Raw genomic sequence first — 20,372 nt, 5'->3', positions numbered from 1 at the left:
GGTGCGGGGGACTCCCCAAGACTGACAAGGAGTGGTTGGGGTACAGGAAGGATATATTTTCCTTCAGGAAACCAGGGGGTCATGGGGCCAGGCTGCATGCAGGAAGCTTCATCTTGGGCTCTCCCCAGGGACCTCACATGCCACAGCGGTCCTTGGAGAAAGTTCCAGCTTGGCAACCACAATGACCCTCCTCAAAGCCCCCAGGAAGCTGTGTCCTTGGGGTGGGCAGGAGACCGGGGAGGCAGGCATACACACAATTGCTCCTTTGTCCAAGATGTTCTCCCTCCCCGCTCCTCCCGCAGAGAATGAAAAGGTCCCTTGTGGGCACCAGCCCTGAGCAATGGGACGGGACCCAAGGCCCTCGGGGCAGCGCCTCCCTCAGCAGCCGCCCTGAGGCTGGCACAGCTGTGCCACCAGGGCTGCTCAACAGCCCCTCCCCCACCCCCCCACCCCCACGCAGCACCCCCTTGCAGCCTCCCCAAAGCCTTGGTCCCCTCCCAGGGCTCAAGATATGAAGGCAGAAGAGGCTCTGCTATGACCCCAGCCCCAACCTGAGTCCTGCCCTGGAAATCGGACCAAGCCACGGCTCCAGCCACTTGGAGAAACTAGAGCCCTCCCCAGCTGAGTCTTCACCAAGGTTCCCAGTTCACCTGAGTTCCTTGGCCCACATCTCAAGGGCACTAATGGCCACCAGCCACTGCGTCCTCCGCTGGGGACTTGGCTCCATGTTTCAACTGGACAGACAGGCTGGGTGTCCCCAGAGTTGGGGAGCAGCAGCACATTAGCTCTGTATGCAGAGCAGACATTCTGTGCCTCCCGTCCTCACAAGAGGCTGAAGGCTCTGAGGGTCAGACACTCAGCCTCCGCGTGGTTGCCTCGCCACATAGGAATCCTTGGCCAGAGCTTGCATCGCCACAGCCCTAAGGCTCTGCCACTGTGCCCAGATGATGGGGTCCCAGGACAGGAGACAGAAACCCAGAGTGTCAGGGCCTGAAGTCCTGAGGGTGGGCCCCCGAGCTGCCTGGCCAAGACTCTGTGTGCTTGGCCACTCAGAAGGGCCCCCGGGGGAGCGTGCCTGCTGCCCTCCCGCCTGCTGCCAGCTCGCCCACCTCGGCCTTGCCCATCTTGGCAGCCAGCTGCAGGGGTGTGAGCCCGTCGTTGTTGCGCATGGTCTCTAGCTCCCAGGTGCCGCTCCTCAGCAGGATCATGTCGTACATGCGCTTGACAAAGTCGTTCTGCGTCTTGAAGTCCTCGGCCACGGTCACCAGGGCATGGAGGATGTTGTTTCCCCGTGAGTCCTGCGAGGCGATGTCCGTCTGCTCGTTCTCCATCAGCATCTGCACAATCTCGGGCTGGTTGGTACAGGCTGCCAGCGCCAGGGGTGTCTCGCCTGGGGGAGGGGGGCACAGCGGCTCGGTCCTCTCCTGGGCCAGATCTTGACTTAGATCTCAGTCAAGATCTAAGATCCAGACCTTAGATCGCGGTGATCGCCAAGGTCTAGGACTGGGGCTTCTCCTGACCATCTCAGTGGGAGTGGGAGTGGGAGACTGAAGTTGGATCATTGCTTCAACCTCCTAATGAGTCTCCCTGCTACCACCCTGGCCCTGTAACCCTGTCCTCAGCACAGCAGCTGGACTGATCTTGTTAACACAAAAGGCTTGTCTCACCCAGAACAAAAGCTCAGGTTCCAACAACAGCTTACAAGGCTCTACACCTTCTGACATCATCCCCTCCACTCCCTCCCTACTCACTCCCCTCCAGCCACAGAGGCCTTTTTCCTTTCCCCGCCCCCCTCCCCAGCACACACAGGTGCTTTTCTACTTCAGGGCCTTTGCACATTCTGTTCCCTCTGCCAGGTGTGCTGTTCCTTCTGCTGCATCACTTCCTCCCTCACTACCTCTGTCTTTGCTCAAACATCACCTGTTCAATGAATCACCCTAACTGCCCTGTTTAAAATTGAAACCCACTGCCTTCCTGCCCCGGAACCCCTGATCACCTTCCCTTGCTTCGCTTTGCCATGCTGTGCTCAGTCATGTCCGACTCTTCTAGACTGCATGGGCTGAGCCCACCAGGCTCCCCTGTCCATGGGATTCTCCAGGTGGGAATACTGGAGTGGGTTGCCATGTCCTCCTCCAGGGGATCTTCTCCAGGGACTGAACCTGCATCTCCTGCATTGGCAGGTGGATTCTTTACCACTGAGCCCCGTGGGAAGCCCTCCCCTTGACTTACTGTTTATTTTTTTCAACAGCACTTACTGTTTTCTAACCTATTACATAACATTCTTAGTCATCACGTTTATCACTGATGGTCTCTCTCCCATCTAGAATGGAATTTCCATGAGGGTAGACATCTTGGTTCTGTTTACAGATATATTTCAAATACCTAGAACAATGCCTGGTGTATATAGTAAATGACAAATGTTTATTGAGAAAAGAGAAGGCAAGTGATTCACAGATGGTCACACAGCAAAGCGGGGAACAGAATCAGGGCTGAACATTGGGTCTCATGCTGTTTCCCTGCCAGTCTCCATCCTGTCCCCTCTCCTCATCTCACCTGATGAAGGTTTCCCACCCAGGTCTGACCAGAGGCTGCCCAGACCCATCTAGTCCTGTAGGCTAACTAGTCCTGCAGGTTAAAATCAGTAATAAAAACAAAAAACACCCAGAAGAGAAAACAGATCCATGGCCATCAATCAGGGCCTTCTAGGAAGAGGAGTTAACTACAAAGTTGTACTTGGAAATTTTTTGGTGGGATGAAGCTCTTTGTTCCCTGTCCTGATCACAGTGGTGGTTACACAACTGTATGCATTTGTGGAAATGAACAGAACTCTACATTAAAATGAGTAACTTCATTGTATCTAAATTACATATTTTAAAAATTTTATTTTTCATCTGGGATAAGGCTTCCCTGGTGGCTCAGATGGTAGAGAATCTGCCTGCAAAGCAGGAGACCCAGGTTCCATCCTTAGGTTGGGAAGATCCCTTGGAGAAGGGAATGGCAACCCACTCCAGTATTCTTGCCTGGAGAATCCCTTGGACAGAGGAGCCTGGCGGGCTACAGTCCATGGGTCACAGAGGGTTGGACACAACTGAACGACTTAACACAGCACAGCCTAACCCCAATTGTTTTTGGACTCCCTACAGCGTTAGCCAGGGAATTTTCATCTTCTCGCTTTTTACTCCCTGTTGCAGTCCTGAGAGGCACTAGACACAGGGAACAGAAGCCAGAGCTGATAGCCTGAATGCCTACATCGGCTCCTTGCTACACTGGGAAAAGCCATTTCCCTTCTCAGAACCTGTCTCCTCTCCCATCAAATAGGGTTTAAACTGAGGTTCTCTCCTTGCCCTCCCTCCTGGTCCTGGCTCCCTGCAGAGGGCTGCTCAGGTGAATGGCTTTGTCCCCTCTAAGACCCCCAGGGGACACTTCTGGAATGCAGGCTCCCCATCTTCCCCAGGACGCCTCGGCTTCCTCTCTGGTCCAGCCTGGTGGTCCCATTCGGATACATCAGCCCCTGCCGCCTCCCTGGTTACAGCTCTGTCCTCCAGGGTCCTCCCACACAACCCAGCAGGCAGAGGCTGGCAGTGGGGTCTCCAGCCCTCAGTCTGCTAGCACCCTTCTTAGGGAAGGAGCCCCACCCCGCCCTCCGCCCCCTCCCGAACCCCGGACCCCGGACCCCGGACCCCAGACCCTGGACCCCAGCCCGGGCAGGGGCGCACCCACCAAAGTAGAAGCCTTCGTGCTGGTACTTGGGGTTGAAGAAGACCCCCTTGGCGTGGGCGTTGACATCGGCCCCGGCCGCGATGAGCACCGCGGTGATATCTCCTTGTCGCCGCTCGATGGCGATGTTCAGCGCTGTCTGCCCTGTGGACCGGACGGGGTGGGTGAGGGGCGCTCAGCGGCTGGGACCCGGGGTACCACACCCTCTCTGGCCGTTCCCTTCCCTAGCCTCTGTACCCTCCATGTAACCATGGAGAAATACTAGCTGCCTGTCTGGTCTGCGGCGCCCAGCTACAAGAGTCCTAACTTCATTCTTTGCTTCATTCACTCTTGCCTGGAAGCAAGGATTATCCTTGGAACATCTGTTTTGTGCTCCAATGGGGACACGACGGGACAGGACTATAGTTTTAATTCTTGTCCTCTGGAAGCTCACAGTCTCCCTGAGAATTAAGTCCTATGATTGGGGCAGTACAGGGGCTGTGGTACCCAGAGGTGCTCTTAACACAACCTGGAGGACTGGGATGCTTCCCAGAAGTGGCCTCTCAGCTGGGATCAGGATCAGCCTGTAGCCAGGCTGAATGGGGCCGACTTAAAGCCTCCTAACTCGGGATAAGAGGTTAGAACTTCAGGGACTTCACCAGTGGTCTGGTGACTGACTCCATGCTACCAGTGCATGGGACCGGGGTTTAACCCCTGGTCAGGGGACTAGATCCCAAATGCTGCAACTAAGACCTCGGGCAGTCAAATAAATAAATATTACATATTTTTTAAAAAAGAGGTTAGAACTTGATCTTAAAGGCTACAGGAAGGCATAGGAGGCACTGAAGCAGGGACGTGACATGACCGAAGTTTGGGGTTTGTTCATATGTGTTTCAGATCACTCTGGCTGCAAAATTGGAAGATGTGTTAAAAGGAGCCCAGACATGTGAAGAGCTGTCCATCCGGTGCACCCAAAGATCCTTAGGAAGAAGAGTCCTCAGGATGGTCTGTGGGGTTTGGAGGAGGCGTGCCTCAGGCAAGATCCAGGCATCTAGCCTGGGTGCTGGGTGCACAGTGCCCTGATGATTAAGAAAGAGAACAGGGGAGAAGAAGCAGGGGAGGGCAGGGGGACATTGACCCTGCTTGTGGAGCCTAGAGAACCTCCAGACAGAGGGGACCAGAAGCCTGGGGGGTGGGGAGGTCTCAGAGCTTTCTACCAGAAATAGCATTTTCCAAAGAGCTGCCATCATGCCATACATAAAAATAAAGCCTGGTGGATTAAAAAACTAAGCGTTTTTAAAAACTGGCAAATTGTTTGTAAACTAAACTTTATTTATTTTAATTGGAGGATAATTACTTTACAATATTGTGACTTTTTGCAGGGAAAACCTTCTTAAGCAAAATCCAAAATGCAGAAACCATAAAGGAAAAAACTGACATATTTGCTTACATAAAAATTAAACAATTTGTTTGTATAAAAATTAAACACATTTCTGTGTTTCAAAAGACATCTTAAAGAAAGTGAAACAAGTGATAGACTGGGGGAAATATTTAAGATGTATAAAAGTGTCAATGTGTTTTTAAGAGTCCATAATGAATTAAGAGCTGCTAGAAATCAATAAAAAGACAAGCAGCCTAAAAGAAAACTGAGAAAAGATTATCAACAAGTACCTCACAGAGAAGAAAACACACACAGCCAATACAGAAAATGAAAGATATTTGGAATCGTGGTAATCAGGAAGATGAAATTTTGAACTTAATGATTTAACACTTTTCACCCACCAGACTGGCAAAAAACAATAATAGTAATTATAACACACACACACACACACATAAATAGATAAATATAAATAAAATTACTCTTTCCCATGAGAAAAGTTAAGTTCCCAAGCCAGATTCCCACCTGCAAAAACTGACATGTTTAGCACCCATGACATATCAGCAAAATGACATCCAGTTATTCTTGGGCCAGTCATTTTTGTCACAAGTATATCATAAGATCCTAACAGGATGTCTATTGACTCCAAAAAATCAAAGACACACCTTACTGATAATTCACAATGGATTTCCTGAGCAGGAAACATCCCAAGTTTGGTCTCACTGACCCCTCTCCAGCCCACCTCAGAGAGAAGCCATAAAATCGAGACCCACATGGGGTTGTAATAGTGATAACGATGATTTGACTTCCCTAGTAGTCCAGTGGCTAAGACTTTATGCTCCCAGTTCAGGGGGCCTGGGTTCAATCCTTGGTGGGGGAACTAGATCCCACTTAGACCACAACTAAAGACCTCACATACCACAACTAAATTTCCCATGTGATGCAACTAAGACCAGGAGCAATAAAAATAAATGTTTTTTTAAATGGAGTGTCTTATATTTTAGACATGGTGCCTATGACATATTTTTTTGAAAAAAATGTTGATGATGATGACAATACTACTAGTTGCCATGTGTTAGCCCTGCCCAGCTCTCTAGCCTCATCTCCAGCCTTCTTGCCATCACTCAGCTGTGTCAAATTCAGTCCTATCTTGGGCTTTCGCCCTTGCTTTGTCCTGGATCCTTATCATGCTGGCTTCGGGTGCTCTCTGACTGCCCACACTAAAGTTGCCCATCCCCAATCACTTTTGATGACATTATCTTTTCTTTTTTTTTTTAATTTTCCTTTTCATACATTTTCCATCAGTTTTGAAAATACCTTATTTAGAGTCAACAAGCTGCATCTGTCTTGTTCAATCCTGTGCTCCAGGGCCAAAAGCACGGCCTGGCACGGCCTGGCACATGGTCAGTGCTCAAGATTGTTTGTAGAATGAAGGAAGGTACTGGGCACCATGTTAAGTGCTTTGGGCTTCAGAGACAGCAGTGCTTGTGTGTGGCATGATCCGCACCCCCATAGGCAAGTACCTTCATAGGCCTCCTCCGTGTACTCAGCATTGATGAACCTGTCTAGGATGTCATTTTCCTCAGCAAAGGCAAGAAGGATCCGCACAATCTCCTTGGTGTTGGGGTTGATGTTTAACAAGGCCTTCATCAGGCAGGTCTTCCCCGTGTCCAAGGCCGTCAGCTTGTGCATGAGGAAGTCTGCAGGCAGGAGGGCAGGATGGAGCCACAGTATAGTGGGGTCCCAGCTGCCCTTGGCCCTCCCAGCCCGGAGGAGGGGAGACTGGATTGTGGGGGCTGCAGCCCCAGACCGCAAGACCCTGCCCAGGCCCTCCGCTGAGCTCCCTGCCCCAAGCTCCTCCCCTCCCTCTTTCCTGTCCAGTTCTTCCTCCTCCAAGACCTTTTGCTCTCGGCCTTCTGCACCATCTCCCTGGTAGGGGGCAGTCCCACTGCCTGACTTCCCATTGTCCACCTCAGAAATCTCAAGCCCACCACCCCTAACCCTGGCTGCTTACACATAGAGCTATCCGCCTTCCTTTAACTCGCTACTTCCCTGGTCCCCAAGACGGCTCAGGCCCCACCAGCCACCAAGTCTCCCAAGTCCAAGTGGCACCACCCTGGATTCAGTCCTCACGTCTTTGAGTCCATGAAGAGCTGTTCTCCGTCTCCCAGGCCTGCTGCTGGGGTCCCAGCTCTGCCTGAACAGCGGCTTTCTCTGGATTTACCCCCATTCTCTGCCGAGTAGCCAGACCATGACCACCACCTGTCTAAGCCCTTCCATGGCTCCCCATTGCCCTGGGAATCAGGTTCAAAGTCGCCAGCCCAGCCTTTGAGGCTGGAGGGCAGGGCGAGGGGTGGAGGGATGGAGGGAGGTGGACGGCAGGGGCCGAGCAGGAGCCCCAGCCCTGAGCCCTGGGCCAGGGTCGGGCACTGACCAGGCACATCCACGCTGCGGCGTCGCTTGCAAAGCTCCTGCAGCTCCCCCAGCAGCTCCAGCAGCTCCTCCACGCAGCCCTCCGACACTGCCGTGAAGATGCGTTTCTTCAGCCGCTTCTTTTTGCGCCTTTGCTCTTCCTTGGCCAGGTTTGCGCTGAGGCCAGAAAATGTTTCCAGCTCACCACACATGCACCGCCCCTCTGCAGGATCTCACCTTCCTCCGATAGAGCCACTGTGCTCACAGGCTGTGCCCACAGGGCGTTGCCCCAGCCTTTACATCTGCAGATGCCCTTCACAATACCTGACATCCCCGCCCTTAGTGCTGGGGGAAGGGGGAGGGGGATTTGTGTGCTGCTCCCCTTCTAATCTAAAGGCAATCACGTTTTAGCAAACTGTATCTCTAGTTCCACATAGTAATGATCCGGAAAGACAGCACCTAACCATTCATTGTGCTGACCTCGAAAGCACGGGATCACAGAAAGAGAAATTGCACTTCCATATTTTGTGTTGTTTGAATATTTTTAATATATTCAAATATCTCTCTCCCTACCCCCACACTCAAAATAGGCAGCTGTAGAAACACATTGCTGCGTAATCCTTCCATGTGTGTGTGTTCTTGCAAAGCGCACATTGATGTTTGATGGTTGCATGCATGTATTTTTAGTTTAAGTATATGGCATTGCATTAAGTTCTCATTCTGTTGCATGCTGTTATTCTGGTGTTTTATGATGAATGGGTATTACTTTTATAAAATATAATACTCCCTCCCTCCCGCAAAAAAATGACCTACATGCCACTGCCATGGGCCCAGACATTTGTCGCAGCGCCCAGCAGTGGCGGCCTCTTTCTTCTGCAGAGTCCTGGTGCCTGCCCTCCTAGCGCTGCCTGGGGGCACAGTGGGAGGAGGGGGAGAGCCCGGCTCACCTGGGACTGTTGGGATTGGACGGGGTCTCTGTCACGTCATCCTGAGGAGATTGTGGGGAATCCATGTCATCACAGTTGCCAGAGACACTGGAAGGGAGTGGGGAGGGACCAGTTTTTAAATGGGCAGTGGTAGCATGCCACAGCCAGGCCTGACTGTGTGGCCCAGGGCAAGTCCCTGCCTGCCCGCTGGAGCCCAGGGCTGGAGCACTCACCATTGCCGGATGTTGGAGTCCATGGGCTTGGAGAAGATGGGGGGAGAGGTCTTGGCCACCGTGGGGTTGGGCTCAAACCCTTCTATCTCCAGGAAGAAGTGTGCACTGGAGGAGCGGGGGGACACCCAAACAAGCCCATTAGAGCTAGGGCAGGGCTTGTTCACCTGTGTGTCCTGCAGCCCTGCTGCCAAGGGTGCCCACCTCGCTGAGTGCTCGCTCCCAGTTAGGCCCAGACAAGCCTGGAAGGCTCAGAGCTAGTCCAGAAATGGGGCATAAATGACGGGAGGGCAGGGCTCACTGATACATTGGCCCCCACCTTCCTGTCTCCTGCCCATCAAAAGGAACCTTCTGACTTGACCTAAAATCAAATCATTCTTCCAAAAGAGAGGAGCAAACCCCTAGTTGAGGGCCTAAGGCCAGGGTTCTAGGCTGCCTCTGCCTCTCCAGTTGTGTGACCCCAGGTAGTCACTCACTTTCTCTGGGTCAAGTGTCTTCACCTACAGAGACTGGGCTAGATGCTCCCTAAGGCCTGAACTCAGGAGCAGAGCTGCTCCAGAACTGTCTCCTTATGGACCGTCCAACTGAAATGGGCATCAGAGACCATCCTGTGCAATCGATCACCTTTCTCTGCACCCCTGCAGTCCCCCAGAACTGTCACCCCAAAGTTTTCCCCACACCACTATGGTAGCTTTGACCCAGCCACTACAGACACATCTGCTAGCAACTCAGTCCCAAAACATCCTGGCTGAGATGTGCTAACTGTCTCCGTTAGCCTGATGACCCTCACACCAGCAGCTCTTTCCCCAATTGATCCAGCCCCTGCCCTATCCTCCATCCCACCTTACCTCTCTGGGCTCAGTAGTGCATTTACTAACAAACATTTACACATACAATATGCCAAGCACTATTTTAGGAGCTGGGGAACACTGTGATGAACAAGTAGACAAAAATGCCTCCCCTTGCAAAGCTCCTGTTCCAGTGGGTTGGTAAGAAGAGACCAGGTTATAGCACAGTGAAGCCATTGCTTTCCTTGCTCTAGACAACGACACACTGTCTTTCGGCTGTTAAGTTCTTCAGTGGCGGGAACTACAGTTGCAGCATCCTAAGTCTCTAGAACCCAGCCCTGATCGTGACACTCAGAAGACCTAACAATGGATGAGTGTAAGGATGAATAGGTAAAAGATAAATGCATAGAAAAAAGAATGACTGGTTGGACAGATGAGTGGATGGTTAAATAGGTAGGTAGATGACAGATAGTGGGAAGGATGAATAGATGGATGGATGGATGAGGAATGAATACTTGGCTGGATAAACAGGTGGACAGATGGAGAGACCAATAAGGAAACAGACCAACACAACCTTAAACTGTAAACTGTGGGAGGTTGCTTCCCTCAACAGGAAGATGAAGGCTGTGACTGAGAAAGGAGGTCTTCAGTGTCTGGGAAGGAGGATAATGAGAGTTGAGCTGGAAAGTACCCAGCTGTGGGTCAGGAGCTAACTCCTGGGACGGCCTGTCCCACATCTGCCCTGCCTGCCCCTGCACGTGCCGTATCTCATCCACCAGCGTGAGCAGATGTCAAGGTCTTGGCCAAGTGACATCCTGGCTCCTGACCTGTAGCAGGTGCTCTTTGTTTACTCCTATCTTTGACCCAGCCCAAAAGGAACCACCGCCCGTGTGTCGTTAACACAGGTAGGCAGACAGCCCTGCATCCTTTCTCCTGCATTTCTGTTCCTTTGAAGGCAGAGAACGATCCCTAGGCAACCCCTGGGCTGGGGAGGAACTTATCTCTCCTACTTTGTCCCATGGAGAGCCCAAGGGCTCTGAGCTTCAGGGCCAGAGCATCTACAGCCTTTGGCCTGTGCCTGTATCCCTGGGCAAGGCCTGTATCCTGTATCCCAGGGGACAGGAGCCTCAGCAGCCTCTCACAGAGAGGCGCATGATGCTTCAGGAAAAACTCCAGGTCCAAAAATTTCCCTCAAATCTGGAGTTTTTGGTGCCTCCAATTTCACCATTAGTACATATTTCCTTAGCAGTCAGAACTGCCGTCTTTATTTATATATAATATTTAATTTTCTTTTTCTTTGTAAACCTGAGTCCTATACTCAGTTCTGAGGGAGATGCCTAAATCTATGGGGTCTGGGGAGAAGTAGGCACGTGAGGGCCCTCAAAAAGCCTTGGGAAGGAGAAGGGATCACCTATTCAGAAGACCAAGGTCACACCTCACACCAGGTCCTTGGCTGGGCAGGGGTCACGGGCAGAGCTAACCCTGGAACTAAGTTCATGAACCAGGCTGGGCCCAGAAGGGCAGTCTGACTGCATGAAGAATCTGGGATTTTCCTAGAACGCTGTCCTCAGTCCTTCCCTGAGGTCCAAACCTCCCCTGGGAAAGTGAGAGGGGAGGGAAGAGGGAAGGGAGGCAGGAAGCTTAGTTCAAAGATATCTCTGCTCTAGGACTTCCCTGGCAGTCCAGGGGTTAAGACTCTGTGCTTAATGCAGGGGATGGGTGTTCGATCCCTGATTGGGGAACCGAGATCCCATTTGCCATGAGGAAAAAAAAACCCAAAACCCAGATATCTCTGCTTCTACTCAAGCAAGCCTCTCCAGAAACAGGCTTCCCCCACAGGCCTCTGACACCTGTCTGATCTCCATGTCCACCCAGTCTTCTCTCTTATGCTCCAGATTGGAGTTTCTACCTGAATGTGCCTCTAGTACCTCTCAGCCAACATTTCACACCTGAACTTGGCTCTTTCCTCCTGACCTTGCTCCTGCTCCTTGAAGTATTGATGTCAGAGACAGCCCTGTCATCCATCTGGGTCCCCCCATCAGGATTGGTAATGTCTCTCAGTCCTCCTTCTCCCTCCACTCCCATAGTTGATACTCCATGGTGCTAATACCTCTTTGATCCCTGCCTGCTTCACCATTTCTCACCACCAGACTCACCACCTATCACCTGGGCAACAATCACAACAGACTCCCCTCTGATCCATCATCCCCACAGATCACCCAGAGTATCGTTGCTGCTGCTGTAAGTCGCTTCAGTCATGTCCGACTTGGTGCAACCCCATAGACAGCAGCCCACCAGGCTCCTCTGTCCCAGGGATTCTCCAGGCAAGAATACTGGAGTGGGTTGCCATTTCCTTCTCCAAGAGTATCATTTCCACAATGCAAATCTTGCCATGCCCTCCCTCTCACACAAAAGCCCTCCATAGCTCCCCACTGCCCCAAGATACCCAATCTCAACAGACAGCCAAGACCCAGCCTCAGAGGGGCTCATCCCCCCGCCTACCCAGCACTTTAGCCACATGGGACTCCTCCCTGGTTCCTGCCCCAAGCCCTGCCTGGGATGTTCTTTCCCTTCCTATCCACCTGCCATCATCCACGGTAACACCAGCTCTTCTACAAAGTACCCACAGAATCAGAACAACCCGCCCCTCCTCGGGCCCAGCCCACCCTCTCTCCAGGCCACTCCCCGCATTCTCGCTGGGGCCCCCTCACCATCCAGACTGTGAGCAGAGGCGGGTCTCAGCAATTATCACTCAAACCAACAGAAGAGAAAGCACCAAACTCACCTCGGCCAAAGACAGGCCTGGGACGGGGTAAAGGAGGTGGGGCAAATAGGCCATGCTAGACCCAGGGCCCACCCGGGTCCAAGGGAAGCAGAGCTGGGGTGAGGGAGGGCACTCAGGTTGAAAGTGAGAGTGTCAGTCGCTCAGTCTGCAACCCCATGGACTGTAGCCGGCCAGCCTCCTCTGCCCATGGGATTCTCCAGGCAGCAATGCTGGAGTGGGTCGCCATGCCCTCCTCCAGGGGATCTTCCTGACCCAGGGATCAAACCCAGGTCTCCCGCACTGCAGGCGGATTCTTTACCGGCTGAGCTACCAGGGAAGCCCAAGAATACTGGAGTGGGTTGCCATGCCCTTCTCCACAGGATCTTCCTGACTCAGGGATCGAATCCTGGTCTCCCACATTGCAAGCAGATTCTTTACTGTCTGAGCCACTGCTCAGGCTGAAGGGCACCGAGTCAGCTGAGGGGGTGGGGGACTGCAATGGGGGCAGCTCAGAGGCCAGCTGTGACCCCAGAAAAGTACTTTGTCTGCTCCCACCTCTTCCATGTTCTCACCTGGGAAGTGATCATAACTGTCCCAGCCCTGCCCCATTCCCAGGGGCCCTGGGGAGTGACAATGACAATAACGACAATGAAGACAAAGTTCAAGGCAATAAAACACCATTGGGCCAACAAGTTCTCTGCCAAGCACCTTGTCAGCACAATTGCAATTAACCATCACTCTATGGACTGGTGTCCCCCTTACACAGGTGGAGTTGGAGAGCTTGAATTACCTTACTGGGCACCCAGTGGCTATGAAAGCTCCCCAGTGGACATGGAAAATGTACCCAGGAGGGAGCCCCTGCTAACCTGGAATTTCAACGCACTTTTCAGCTCCTTGTCTCAAGATGACTTCCAGCAACTCCCTGCCTCCCCAGAAGCCTTTCTGAATGTTTCTGCCTCGGTGCCCCAGTCCCTCCAGTTGTACTGACCTCTCCAGCTCAGCCCCAGAGTGTGCAGGGCTGCCCCCTACACACACATACACCCCCACTTATACCTGGCTGGGCACCAGGGCACCCCAGATGAGACGAGAATGGAATCTCAGGTCCACCCCCAGCAAGGGCTCCCTGAAGTGGGTGCCAGGCCCCTCCCGTGCCTCTCACCGCAGCATCCAGGCCCGAACCTCCTGGCCCTACCTCTTCTTGGTGGGGGTGATCTCTGACGGCCTCTTCTCCTGCAAGATGACAGGGTTCACAAAGGGAATGGTGGCTCTTCTGCCTGTGAGGGGCACCATCTCCTTGGGGTGGGCGTTCATGGCTGGAACACAATTGCAGTGCAGATGCTCAGACTGAGGGGACAGGGAGGAGCTTCAGGGGGGTTTTCAGACCATGTGGCCCCTGTTCATACCTGCTAGGATGGGGACCTCTTTCTATCTTTCCAGGCTGCCAACCCTGCATAGGTTTGATGTCCCTGGTGGCTCAGATGGTAAAGAGTCTGCCTGCAGTGCAGGAGACCCAGGTTTGATCCCTGGATCAGGAAGAGGCCCTGGAGAAGGGTATGGCAACCCACTTCAGTATTCTTGCCTGGGAAATCCCATAGACGGAGAAGCCTGGCGGGCTACAGTCCATGGGGTCACAAACAGTCGGACATGACTGAGTGACTAACACAACTGAGCATAGACTGTCCCTGCAGTTTCTCTTGCTCGCTGCTTCAGCACCCCTGCTCCTGAGGGTCCTAGGAGCACCCATCAGAGCTTCCAGGTAGAGACCACCATGCCCTTGACCTCTCTCCAGTCATCTGCCCCAGCCCCCACCCATCTCCAGGTAGATTCCTGAGAATTAACTCTGCTTTTTAAGTGTCTCAGGATCTGTGTTCAGAATGCTCCTTGACAGAGCAGGACTGTTACCTCCTTTATTCTAGACACGATGCTCCTAGTAACACAGCCCAGATCTCTCTAGTCTTTTAATTTCTCATACACCTGGTGCTCTCTTCTGCTAACACGGAGAGCATCTTTCTCCCCTGCCCAAAGCTGAGTGTAACCAGCCTCGTGACTACCTGTCCATTGGAGGGAGCAGCTGAGCCTCACCCTGCTCAGCTAGACCTGTCTTACTGATGCTCATAGGGGCTGGACCCTATGTTGGGGTGGAGGGAGTACTGGAAAGAGGAACTGATATGTCTTCCAAGGAAACTGAAAGGAACTTAGAGGTTTCTGTGTGGCGGGGGAGGACTGTCCAGGCAGAGGGGATAGCCTGAGCAAAGACCAGGGGTCAAGAAAGTTCAGCAAGGGACAAGGAGCTGGTGTGACTGGACCCGTGGGCAGTTAAGAGGCTCGAGAGCGTGTTGGGCCTGGAACAGCAGCAGGAATGTGGCTGAACCTGAGGGCAGGGGGGACGTGAGAGGGATCTGGGTCCTATAGGAGACAGCGAGAGGGAGATAGAGGAGACCAGAGGCCAGGGGGAGGCTCCCACAGGGGCCAGCTGGATGAGGATGGTGGCTTGGCCATAGAGGAAGAGGCGGACAGGGGAAAGGACAGGAGGTGACTCTGCAGTTAGCTTGAGCCACCCTCAGAGACATGGAGAGGCCAGAGCGGGTGATTTCTTTAAGAAGAGCCCATCTGGGTGGAGGGGGGCCATTGGTGATCCTGACCCACATAGGAGAGCTCTCTGGAGGAGGCGTCTGGATTGTGCTGTGTTCAGACTGTGTGTATTAGTGTTAGTCACTCAATCACATCCAACTCTTTGCAGCCCCATGAACTGTAGCCCACCAGGCTCCTCTGTCCATGGAATTCTCCAGGCAGGGATATTGCAGTGGGTTACCATTCCCTTCTCCAGGGGATCTTCCCAGCCCATAGATGGAACCCAGGTTTCCGGCATTGTAGGCAGATTCTTTACCATCTGAGCCACCAAGGAAACCTGATACATAGAATTACACTATTACAATGATTTTATGTTGTATTTTTAGCCATATACGTTGGAGGCCTGGTTACAGACTGGGTATTGTAAGAGACCACAACCTTATAAATTAGACAAGATATCAGTAATGGATCTAGTGACACTGACAAAGACATAGAACAGCAGGGAGGCACAAGGCGCAAACAAATTTGAAAACAAATTAAAACAGTGATTAATCAGTTTAAGGGGAAGATCTTCCTTACCCCTGGAAAGCAGATTTAAACCAGTATTTTTTAAGATAGAAACCATAAAATTATAACCACATCTACCAGTTCACTCAATCCACTGTAATTCATCCTTTTCATTAACAGCTTTATGAAGCCATCAGGTTTCCCATTAGAATTACTTGCACTGCTCCAAAAGTCCCTTTTATAAATCTTCTTGAAGGGGAGGCATTTTTGCAGAGGCATCAGAGTGAAACCATAGCTATCTAAAATGGCAGAAAGACTTAAGAAGGCAAGCTTAAAGCAACCAGGTTACTGCTGATGCAGATATTCTAGAGATTATATGGAATTCTGATGTGTCCTGGTAAAGTGTTCAGTCATAATTCTAGTTATTATCTGAAAGTGCTGTGCATCGCCCCAGTAACCTGGTTCAGACTGTAGTGAGGTTTAGAAATGAGAGAGCCTCATTACTGCCCCACCCCCCAACCACACATGAGCAGCCCTGGGAGAGGAGAGGCATGGGGGGCGGCGGGGGCAGGGGGCATCAGCTCTGGAGTGCAGGCACCTCGAGGCGGGGAGCTCCAAGGGGGGGCCTCAGGCATTCCATTCAGAAAGACCCGTCAGCACCAGGTCCCCGGCCATATCCACAGTCATACCACCTCCATCAGCCCAAGGTGACCTGTGGACAGATGGGGCTAAAGGCTGGGCTGGGCCAACCCTGGAAGAGAGGAATGGAGGGCAAGTCCCTTATCCCTCCCTGAGACTGTTTTCCCTTCTGAGAAATGGGCTAAAGGGTCTCCTATGTCTCTCACCTATGACCTCTGGCTGCTCCGTCTTCTCTGCCCTGGCCAGTGAGTGTAGGGCCGTCCCTACCCGAGCAGGAGAGGGTCAGGAGAACTGAGGCTGGGGAGACTGCAGCAGCTATAATTAGCTGTCTGAGTCACCTCGTAAACCTGTGTTCTCACCTGCTGGACTCTCTCACGGGCCTGGCCCTCCCTGTCTCAGGGATTGGGCTTCCTCACCTGGGAAGTGCCTCCCAAGCCCCGGCACAGGCTGGAATGGCCTTTCCTGGGAGATGGTGCAGTCCCAAGGCCACAGGGCCCACCTCCATCCAGGGCTTGCTGGCTCAGCCCTTATGAGACACCTGGGCCCCATCCCTCTCAGGCTCTGGGCCTTCTCATCCCATCCTGAGATCCCATCACACTGCTGCCCTGGAGTTCACATCCCCAGGGCCTGCTAGAGGTATCAGGAGCCTCACTTCTGCTCTGGGCAGCTATGAGTTTCCTCCCTCCCTGAGACCTCAAAACCTCGGTGAGAGGTGCCCAGTTCCATCAGAGCCTGTTCTCTGACACACTCCAAGGGGGCCAAGAGCTCACGTCCAACTTTGCCTCCCCTGCTAGAGGCCCAAGCTTTCTCCCAGTTCCAGCTGAGACCAATCAGCAAAGGGCAGGCATGGCCCCGAGGGACCCCTGATGTCCTCGCTCTGGGCCCCCGGGACCTGGGGAGCACTCGATACCTGTGCGGCAAAGACTCATCTGGTGAAGTCCAGGTGTGGCAGTGGCTGCCTTGTTCTCAGATCACCGCATGTCTGGGGCCCGGGGCCCGTCGGCGGGACTACAGCCGAGGTGGCGAGAGGCTCTCATCGTCGTCAGAGGGATGGCTGGAATGAGGTGTCAGAGGTAGAACTGGCTGGGTCACCTGCCCTTGGTGCCAGGCAGGCCACGCCCACCAGCCACAGCTACAGCGCCAGCCCACCACCCACGTGCACGGCCTGAGTCACCCCCACGCCCACAGGGCAGCCTCACCCCAACCCAGGAGAAGACAGGCAGATGCCAGGTACCAAGACTAAGGGTCTGGTCCAACTCTTCTCTGGTATTTGATGCCTCACATCACGACCCTCATCACATTTACTTCCCAAGGATGCTGTGAGAAGTCAGAGATGCTGCTGGTAGGAAGGCCAAATGAACTGAGTGCTCAGGGCCAACCTGGGAGGCAAGGCCACCACCAAGGGCTGGCCCATTGACCCCACAGTGGCCACCTCCAAGGCTTGGTTTCCGTCCTTCAAAACCTGGGATCAAGTCCCCTTGGAGACAGAAGAAGTCTCCATTCAATGCTTCCCAGCGGAAATTATGCACCACAGACCTGGGTGTCAGACAGCTTCACCCCTAGACTGTATGACCTTGGGCAAGTCATTTCTCATGAGACTCCATTTCTCCATTGTGAAATGTGCATAATAAACCTACCTTGCAGAGGTACCACAGGACCTACATGCAACAGCACATAGAAAGGGCTAGAACAAGGACCAGAGCACAGAAAGAACTCTATAAACAATGACAGCTATGAACTGTTACTATTTTATCCTGCATTCAACTGCCAGGCGACCTGTTTCCAAGGCCAGAGCATCAGAGTAGACTCTGAGCCCTCCCTCCTCGCCCAGGCCACAGCTGTGAAGAGGGTGGAGCAGGGCTGGGACAGCCCTGATGGTCTCTGCATCACTCAGGAATTACACACCTGTTCCCACAGGCGAGTCAGGACTGGGATGGAGCAGGAAGTCTCTACTGACAGGGACGGCGCCAGTGACCCATGTGGCAGAGACTTCCTTGGGTGCCATGGGAACAAGGCCCTCCATCTTTCATCAACACAGCCTGCCAGGCCTGGGCAGAGGCAGGAGGCAGGTCAAGATTCTGACCATGGGACAGCAGGACCTGTGGCCAGTAAGATGCAGAAAACCTGGATCCGTGGCTGACAAGCTTCAGGTGTGAGTGAAGAGGGGGCCGCTTCTACAGTTTAAGTCAAGGGGGCCCCAAAGCTTCCCAGGTGACCCAGTGGTAAAGAATCTGCCTCCTAATGCAGGAGACACAAGAGACACGGGTTTGATTCCTGGGTCAGGAAAATCCCCTGGAGTAGGAAATGGCAACTAACTCCAGTATTCTTGCCTGGAAAATTCCAAGGACAGAGGACATGGCGTGCTACAGTCTAAGGGGTTACAAGGAGTCAGACAAAACTGAGCAAATGCACACACACGTGCGTACACACACGTGAGCACACAGCCCAGGCACACATCCTAACTTCATCACTCCCTGAAACTCCATTAAAGCCCCATCTTAGATCAAACACAGTCTGTTCTCTATTACTCCAGTAATTGCCCCTCCTGACTCAGCCCCCACCCCTCCCAGCCTGTTCCTCCCTGACTGCTTCCAAGCCCTAAGGGTGAAGCTGTTGCCCAACTGCAGTATTTGCATTTTGCCGTGTGTGTTAGCACATTTTCTCAAAGACCAGCCTTTCTAAAATGGCCCCTACCTCCCTCCCAAAGGCAAGCAGTATGCCCGGCCTGGAGAAAGGGGAGCCCCCTCTGCTGTCTGTGGAGCAGGGGCTGGTCTGCATTCAATCCCATTTAATCCAACACATCATGGGAGCCCACAGTGGGAGGCGAGGCAGGAAGCCAGGGCCCAGTGAAGGGTTCAGAACTGGGGAAAGTGGTCTCCACACTCAAGGACCTGTGAGCCACAAGGCAGCCAGGCTCGGGTAGGAAACCTAACCCCACCAAACAGGTTAGAGGACAAAGAGGACTCAGGCTACCCAGGAGGAGTAAGTGCCTCTAATGGGGGCTGGGGGAGGGATTCAGTGAAGAATTTTTGGGTTGGACGTGGAAGGAGGGAGTGATAGGGACAGAGTAAAAGGACAAAGTAGGTGATTAAATCACTTCCCTGGTGGCACAGTGGTAAAGGATCTGCCTGCCAATGCAGGAGACTCGAGAGACGTGGGTTTGATCCCTGGGTTGGGAAGATACCCTGGAGGAGGACATGGCAATCCCCTCCAGTACTCTTGCCTGGAAAATTCCGTGGACAAAGGAGCCTGGTGGGCTACAGTCCATGGGTTTGCCAAGAGTTGGACACGACCGCAACTGAGCACACACATGTGATTAAATAGTTAATCCCACTAGGGGACTGTAGGTAGAAAAAATATGGGAGACCCCTATAAGTCAGTGATTACTCAAGAAAGGTTTGCTTAACCACAAAACCGAGAAGGCTTGCTTAGCAACAAAACCATGCAACAGAAGCATGAGACATGCCCCCAAACAATAAAATAATGGTGGCATGAGCCCCACGTCCTGCCCAGTGAGCTCAGCAAGTTCGTGATTTCTAGGACATGCTCTCTGTACACATAGAAAACAATAATTTGTGGGCCTAGCTTGACCATGTAGGAACAAGAAAATTCCCCTGCTCAACCTGGAAGAGGAGCTGATGATGGAAGCAGGATGTCTACTCAAGAAAGACAAAGAAGTTCTTCTCCTCCTCCCTACTTTTCCTTTGATTATAAAACTGTAGCCCACTAAGTTCTCGGGGCATGGCATCTCTCGCCTACCAGTTTGTAAACCTCAGAAGCCTCCTATTCTAATAAATCACTTCTTATCTATCACTTTGCCTCTAGCTGAATTTTTTTCTGTGCTGAGACATAAAGGACCATGGTACTGAAAAGACACCTAATGGTGTCAGGACAGTCTAAACGGGAAGAGTCATGGAGCAGAGACTTGGAGGCAAGGGACTTGGGCACATTCAAGGAGTGGTGACAACCTTGGGGAACGTCTAAACTCAGGGAGGTATCAGAAATGCTCTGCCAAGTCTGGCTTCAGCCACTGAGTGGCCCCAGGGCACTGAGTCAGCCCTGACCCCTAAGGGGGACACACCAGGTGGGTGTTGAGCAGACTCCTCTCCTCCCCACATCTTCCAAGCCCTGCAGACATCAGGCCCAGGCTGTGGGCTTGCAAGTATCCCCTTCTCCAGGAAGGAGAAGGGAGAAGGGGATCTCTGTGGGGGTAGGTGCAGCCAGGGAGAGACAGACCTCTTGGCCTGTTCTGGGAAATGCCCCACTTGGTGCAGTGAGGAGGGAGAGGGGGATCAGGAGCCAAGGAGACCTCCATCAGCAGCCTCAGGCCTGAGCGGACCCACCTGAAGGTCAGTAGAGGGTCTGTCTGTGTCCTCGCAGCCACAACTGTCCCTGGGCTAGCAGAGCTGAGCAGCCTGCCCGTGGGGGATTCTCAGTGGTGACTCATGCTATCTCCGAGTG

At 52.8% G+C, this 20,372-nt stretch overlaps 1 protein-coding gene across 3 annotated transcripts in view; it reads right to left on the bottom strand.

Annotated features, from left to right (window-relative positions):
* TRPV3 (transient receptor potential cation channel subfamily V member 3) overlaps nt 1-16,953 on the bottom strand; it is a 33,518-nt gene extending 16,565 nt beyond the window's left edge. For 2 of the 3 annotated variants that reach the window (XM_043477868.1, XM_043477878.1), the window contains exons 1-9: nt 16,822-16,871; nt 15,871-16,000; nt 13,387-13,507; nt 8,646-8,750; nt 8,434-8,520; nt 7,509-7,663; nt 6,598-6,774; nt 3,721-3,861; nt 1,110-1,390 (exon numbers count right to left, since the gene is read on the bottom strand). In XM_043477868.1, coding sequence (XP_043333803.1) covers nt 1,110-1,390; nt 3,721-3,861; nt 6,598-6,774; nt 7,509-7,663; nt 8,434-8,520; nt 8,646-8,750; nt 13,387-13,507; nt 15,871-15,907 — 1,104 coding nt within the window. In that variant the 5' untranslated portion in view covers nt 15,908-16,000; nt 16,822-16,871. Of the gene's footprint in view, nt 1-1,109; nt 1,391-3,720; nt 3,862-6,597; nt 6,775-7,508; nt 7,664-8,433; nt 8,521-8,645; nt 8,751-13,386; nt 13,508-15,870; nt 16,001-16,821 lie in introns of all 3 variants that reach the window. The other variant, XM_043477889.1, reaches the window with a different exon arrangement.
* Nucleotides 16,954-20,372: the final 3,419 nt, after the last annotated feature.

The sequence above is a fragment of the Cervus canadensis genome, chromosome 1 (genome assembly GCF_019320065.1).
Source record: "Cervus canadensis isolate Bull #8, Minnesota chromosome 1, ASM1932006v1, whole genome shotgun sequence".
In the NCBI taxonomy this organism is placed as follows: domain Eukaryota; kingdom Metazoa; phylum Chordata; class Mammalia; order Artiodactyla; family Cervidae; genus Cervus; species Cervus canadensis.
The sequence above is the reverse complement of the archived record's forward strand: the minus strand, read 5'-3'. Positions and strand labels throughout refer to the sequence as shown.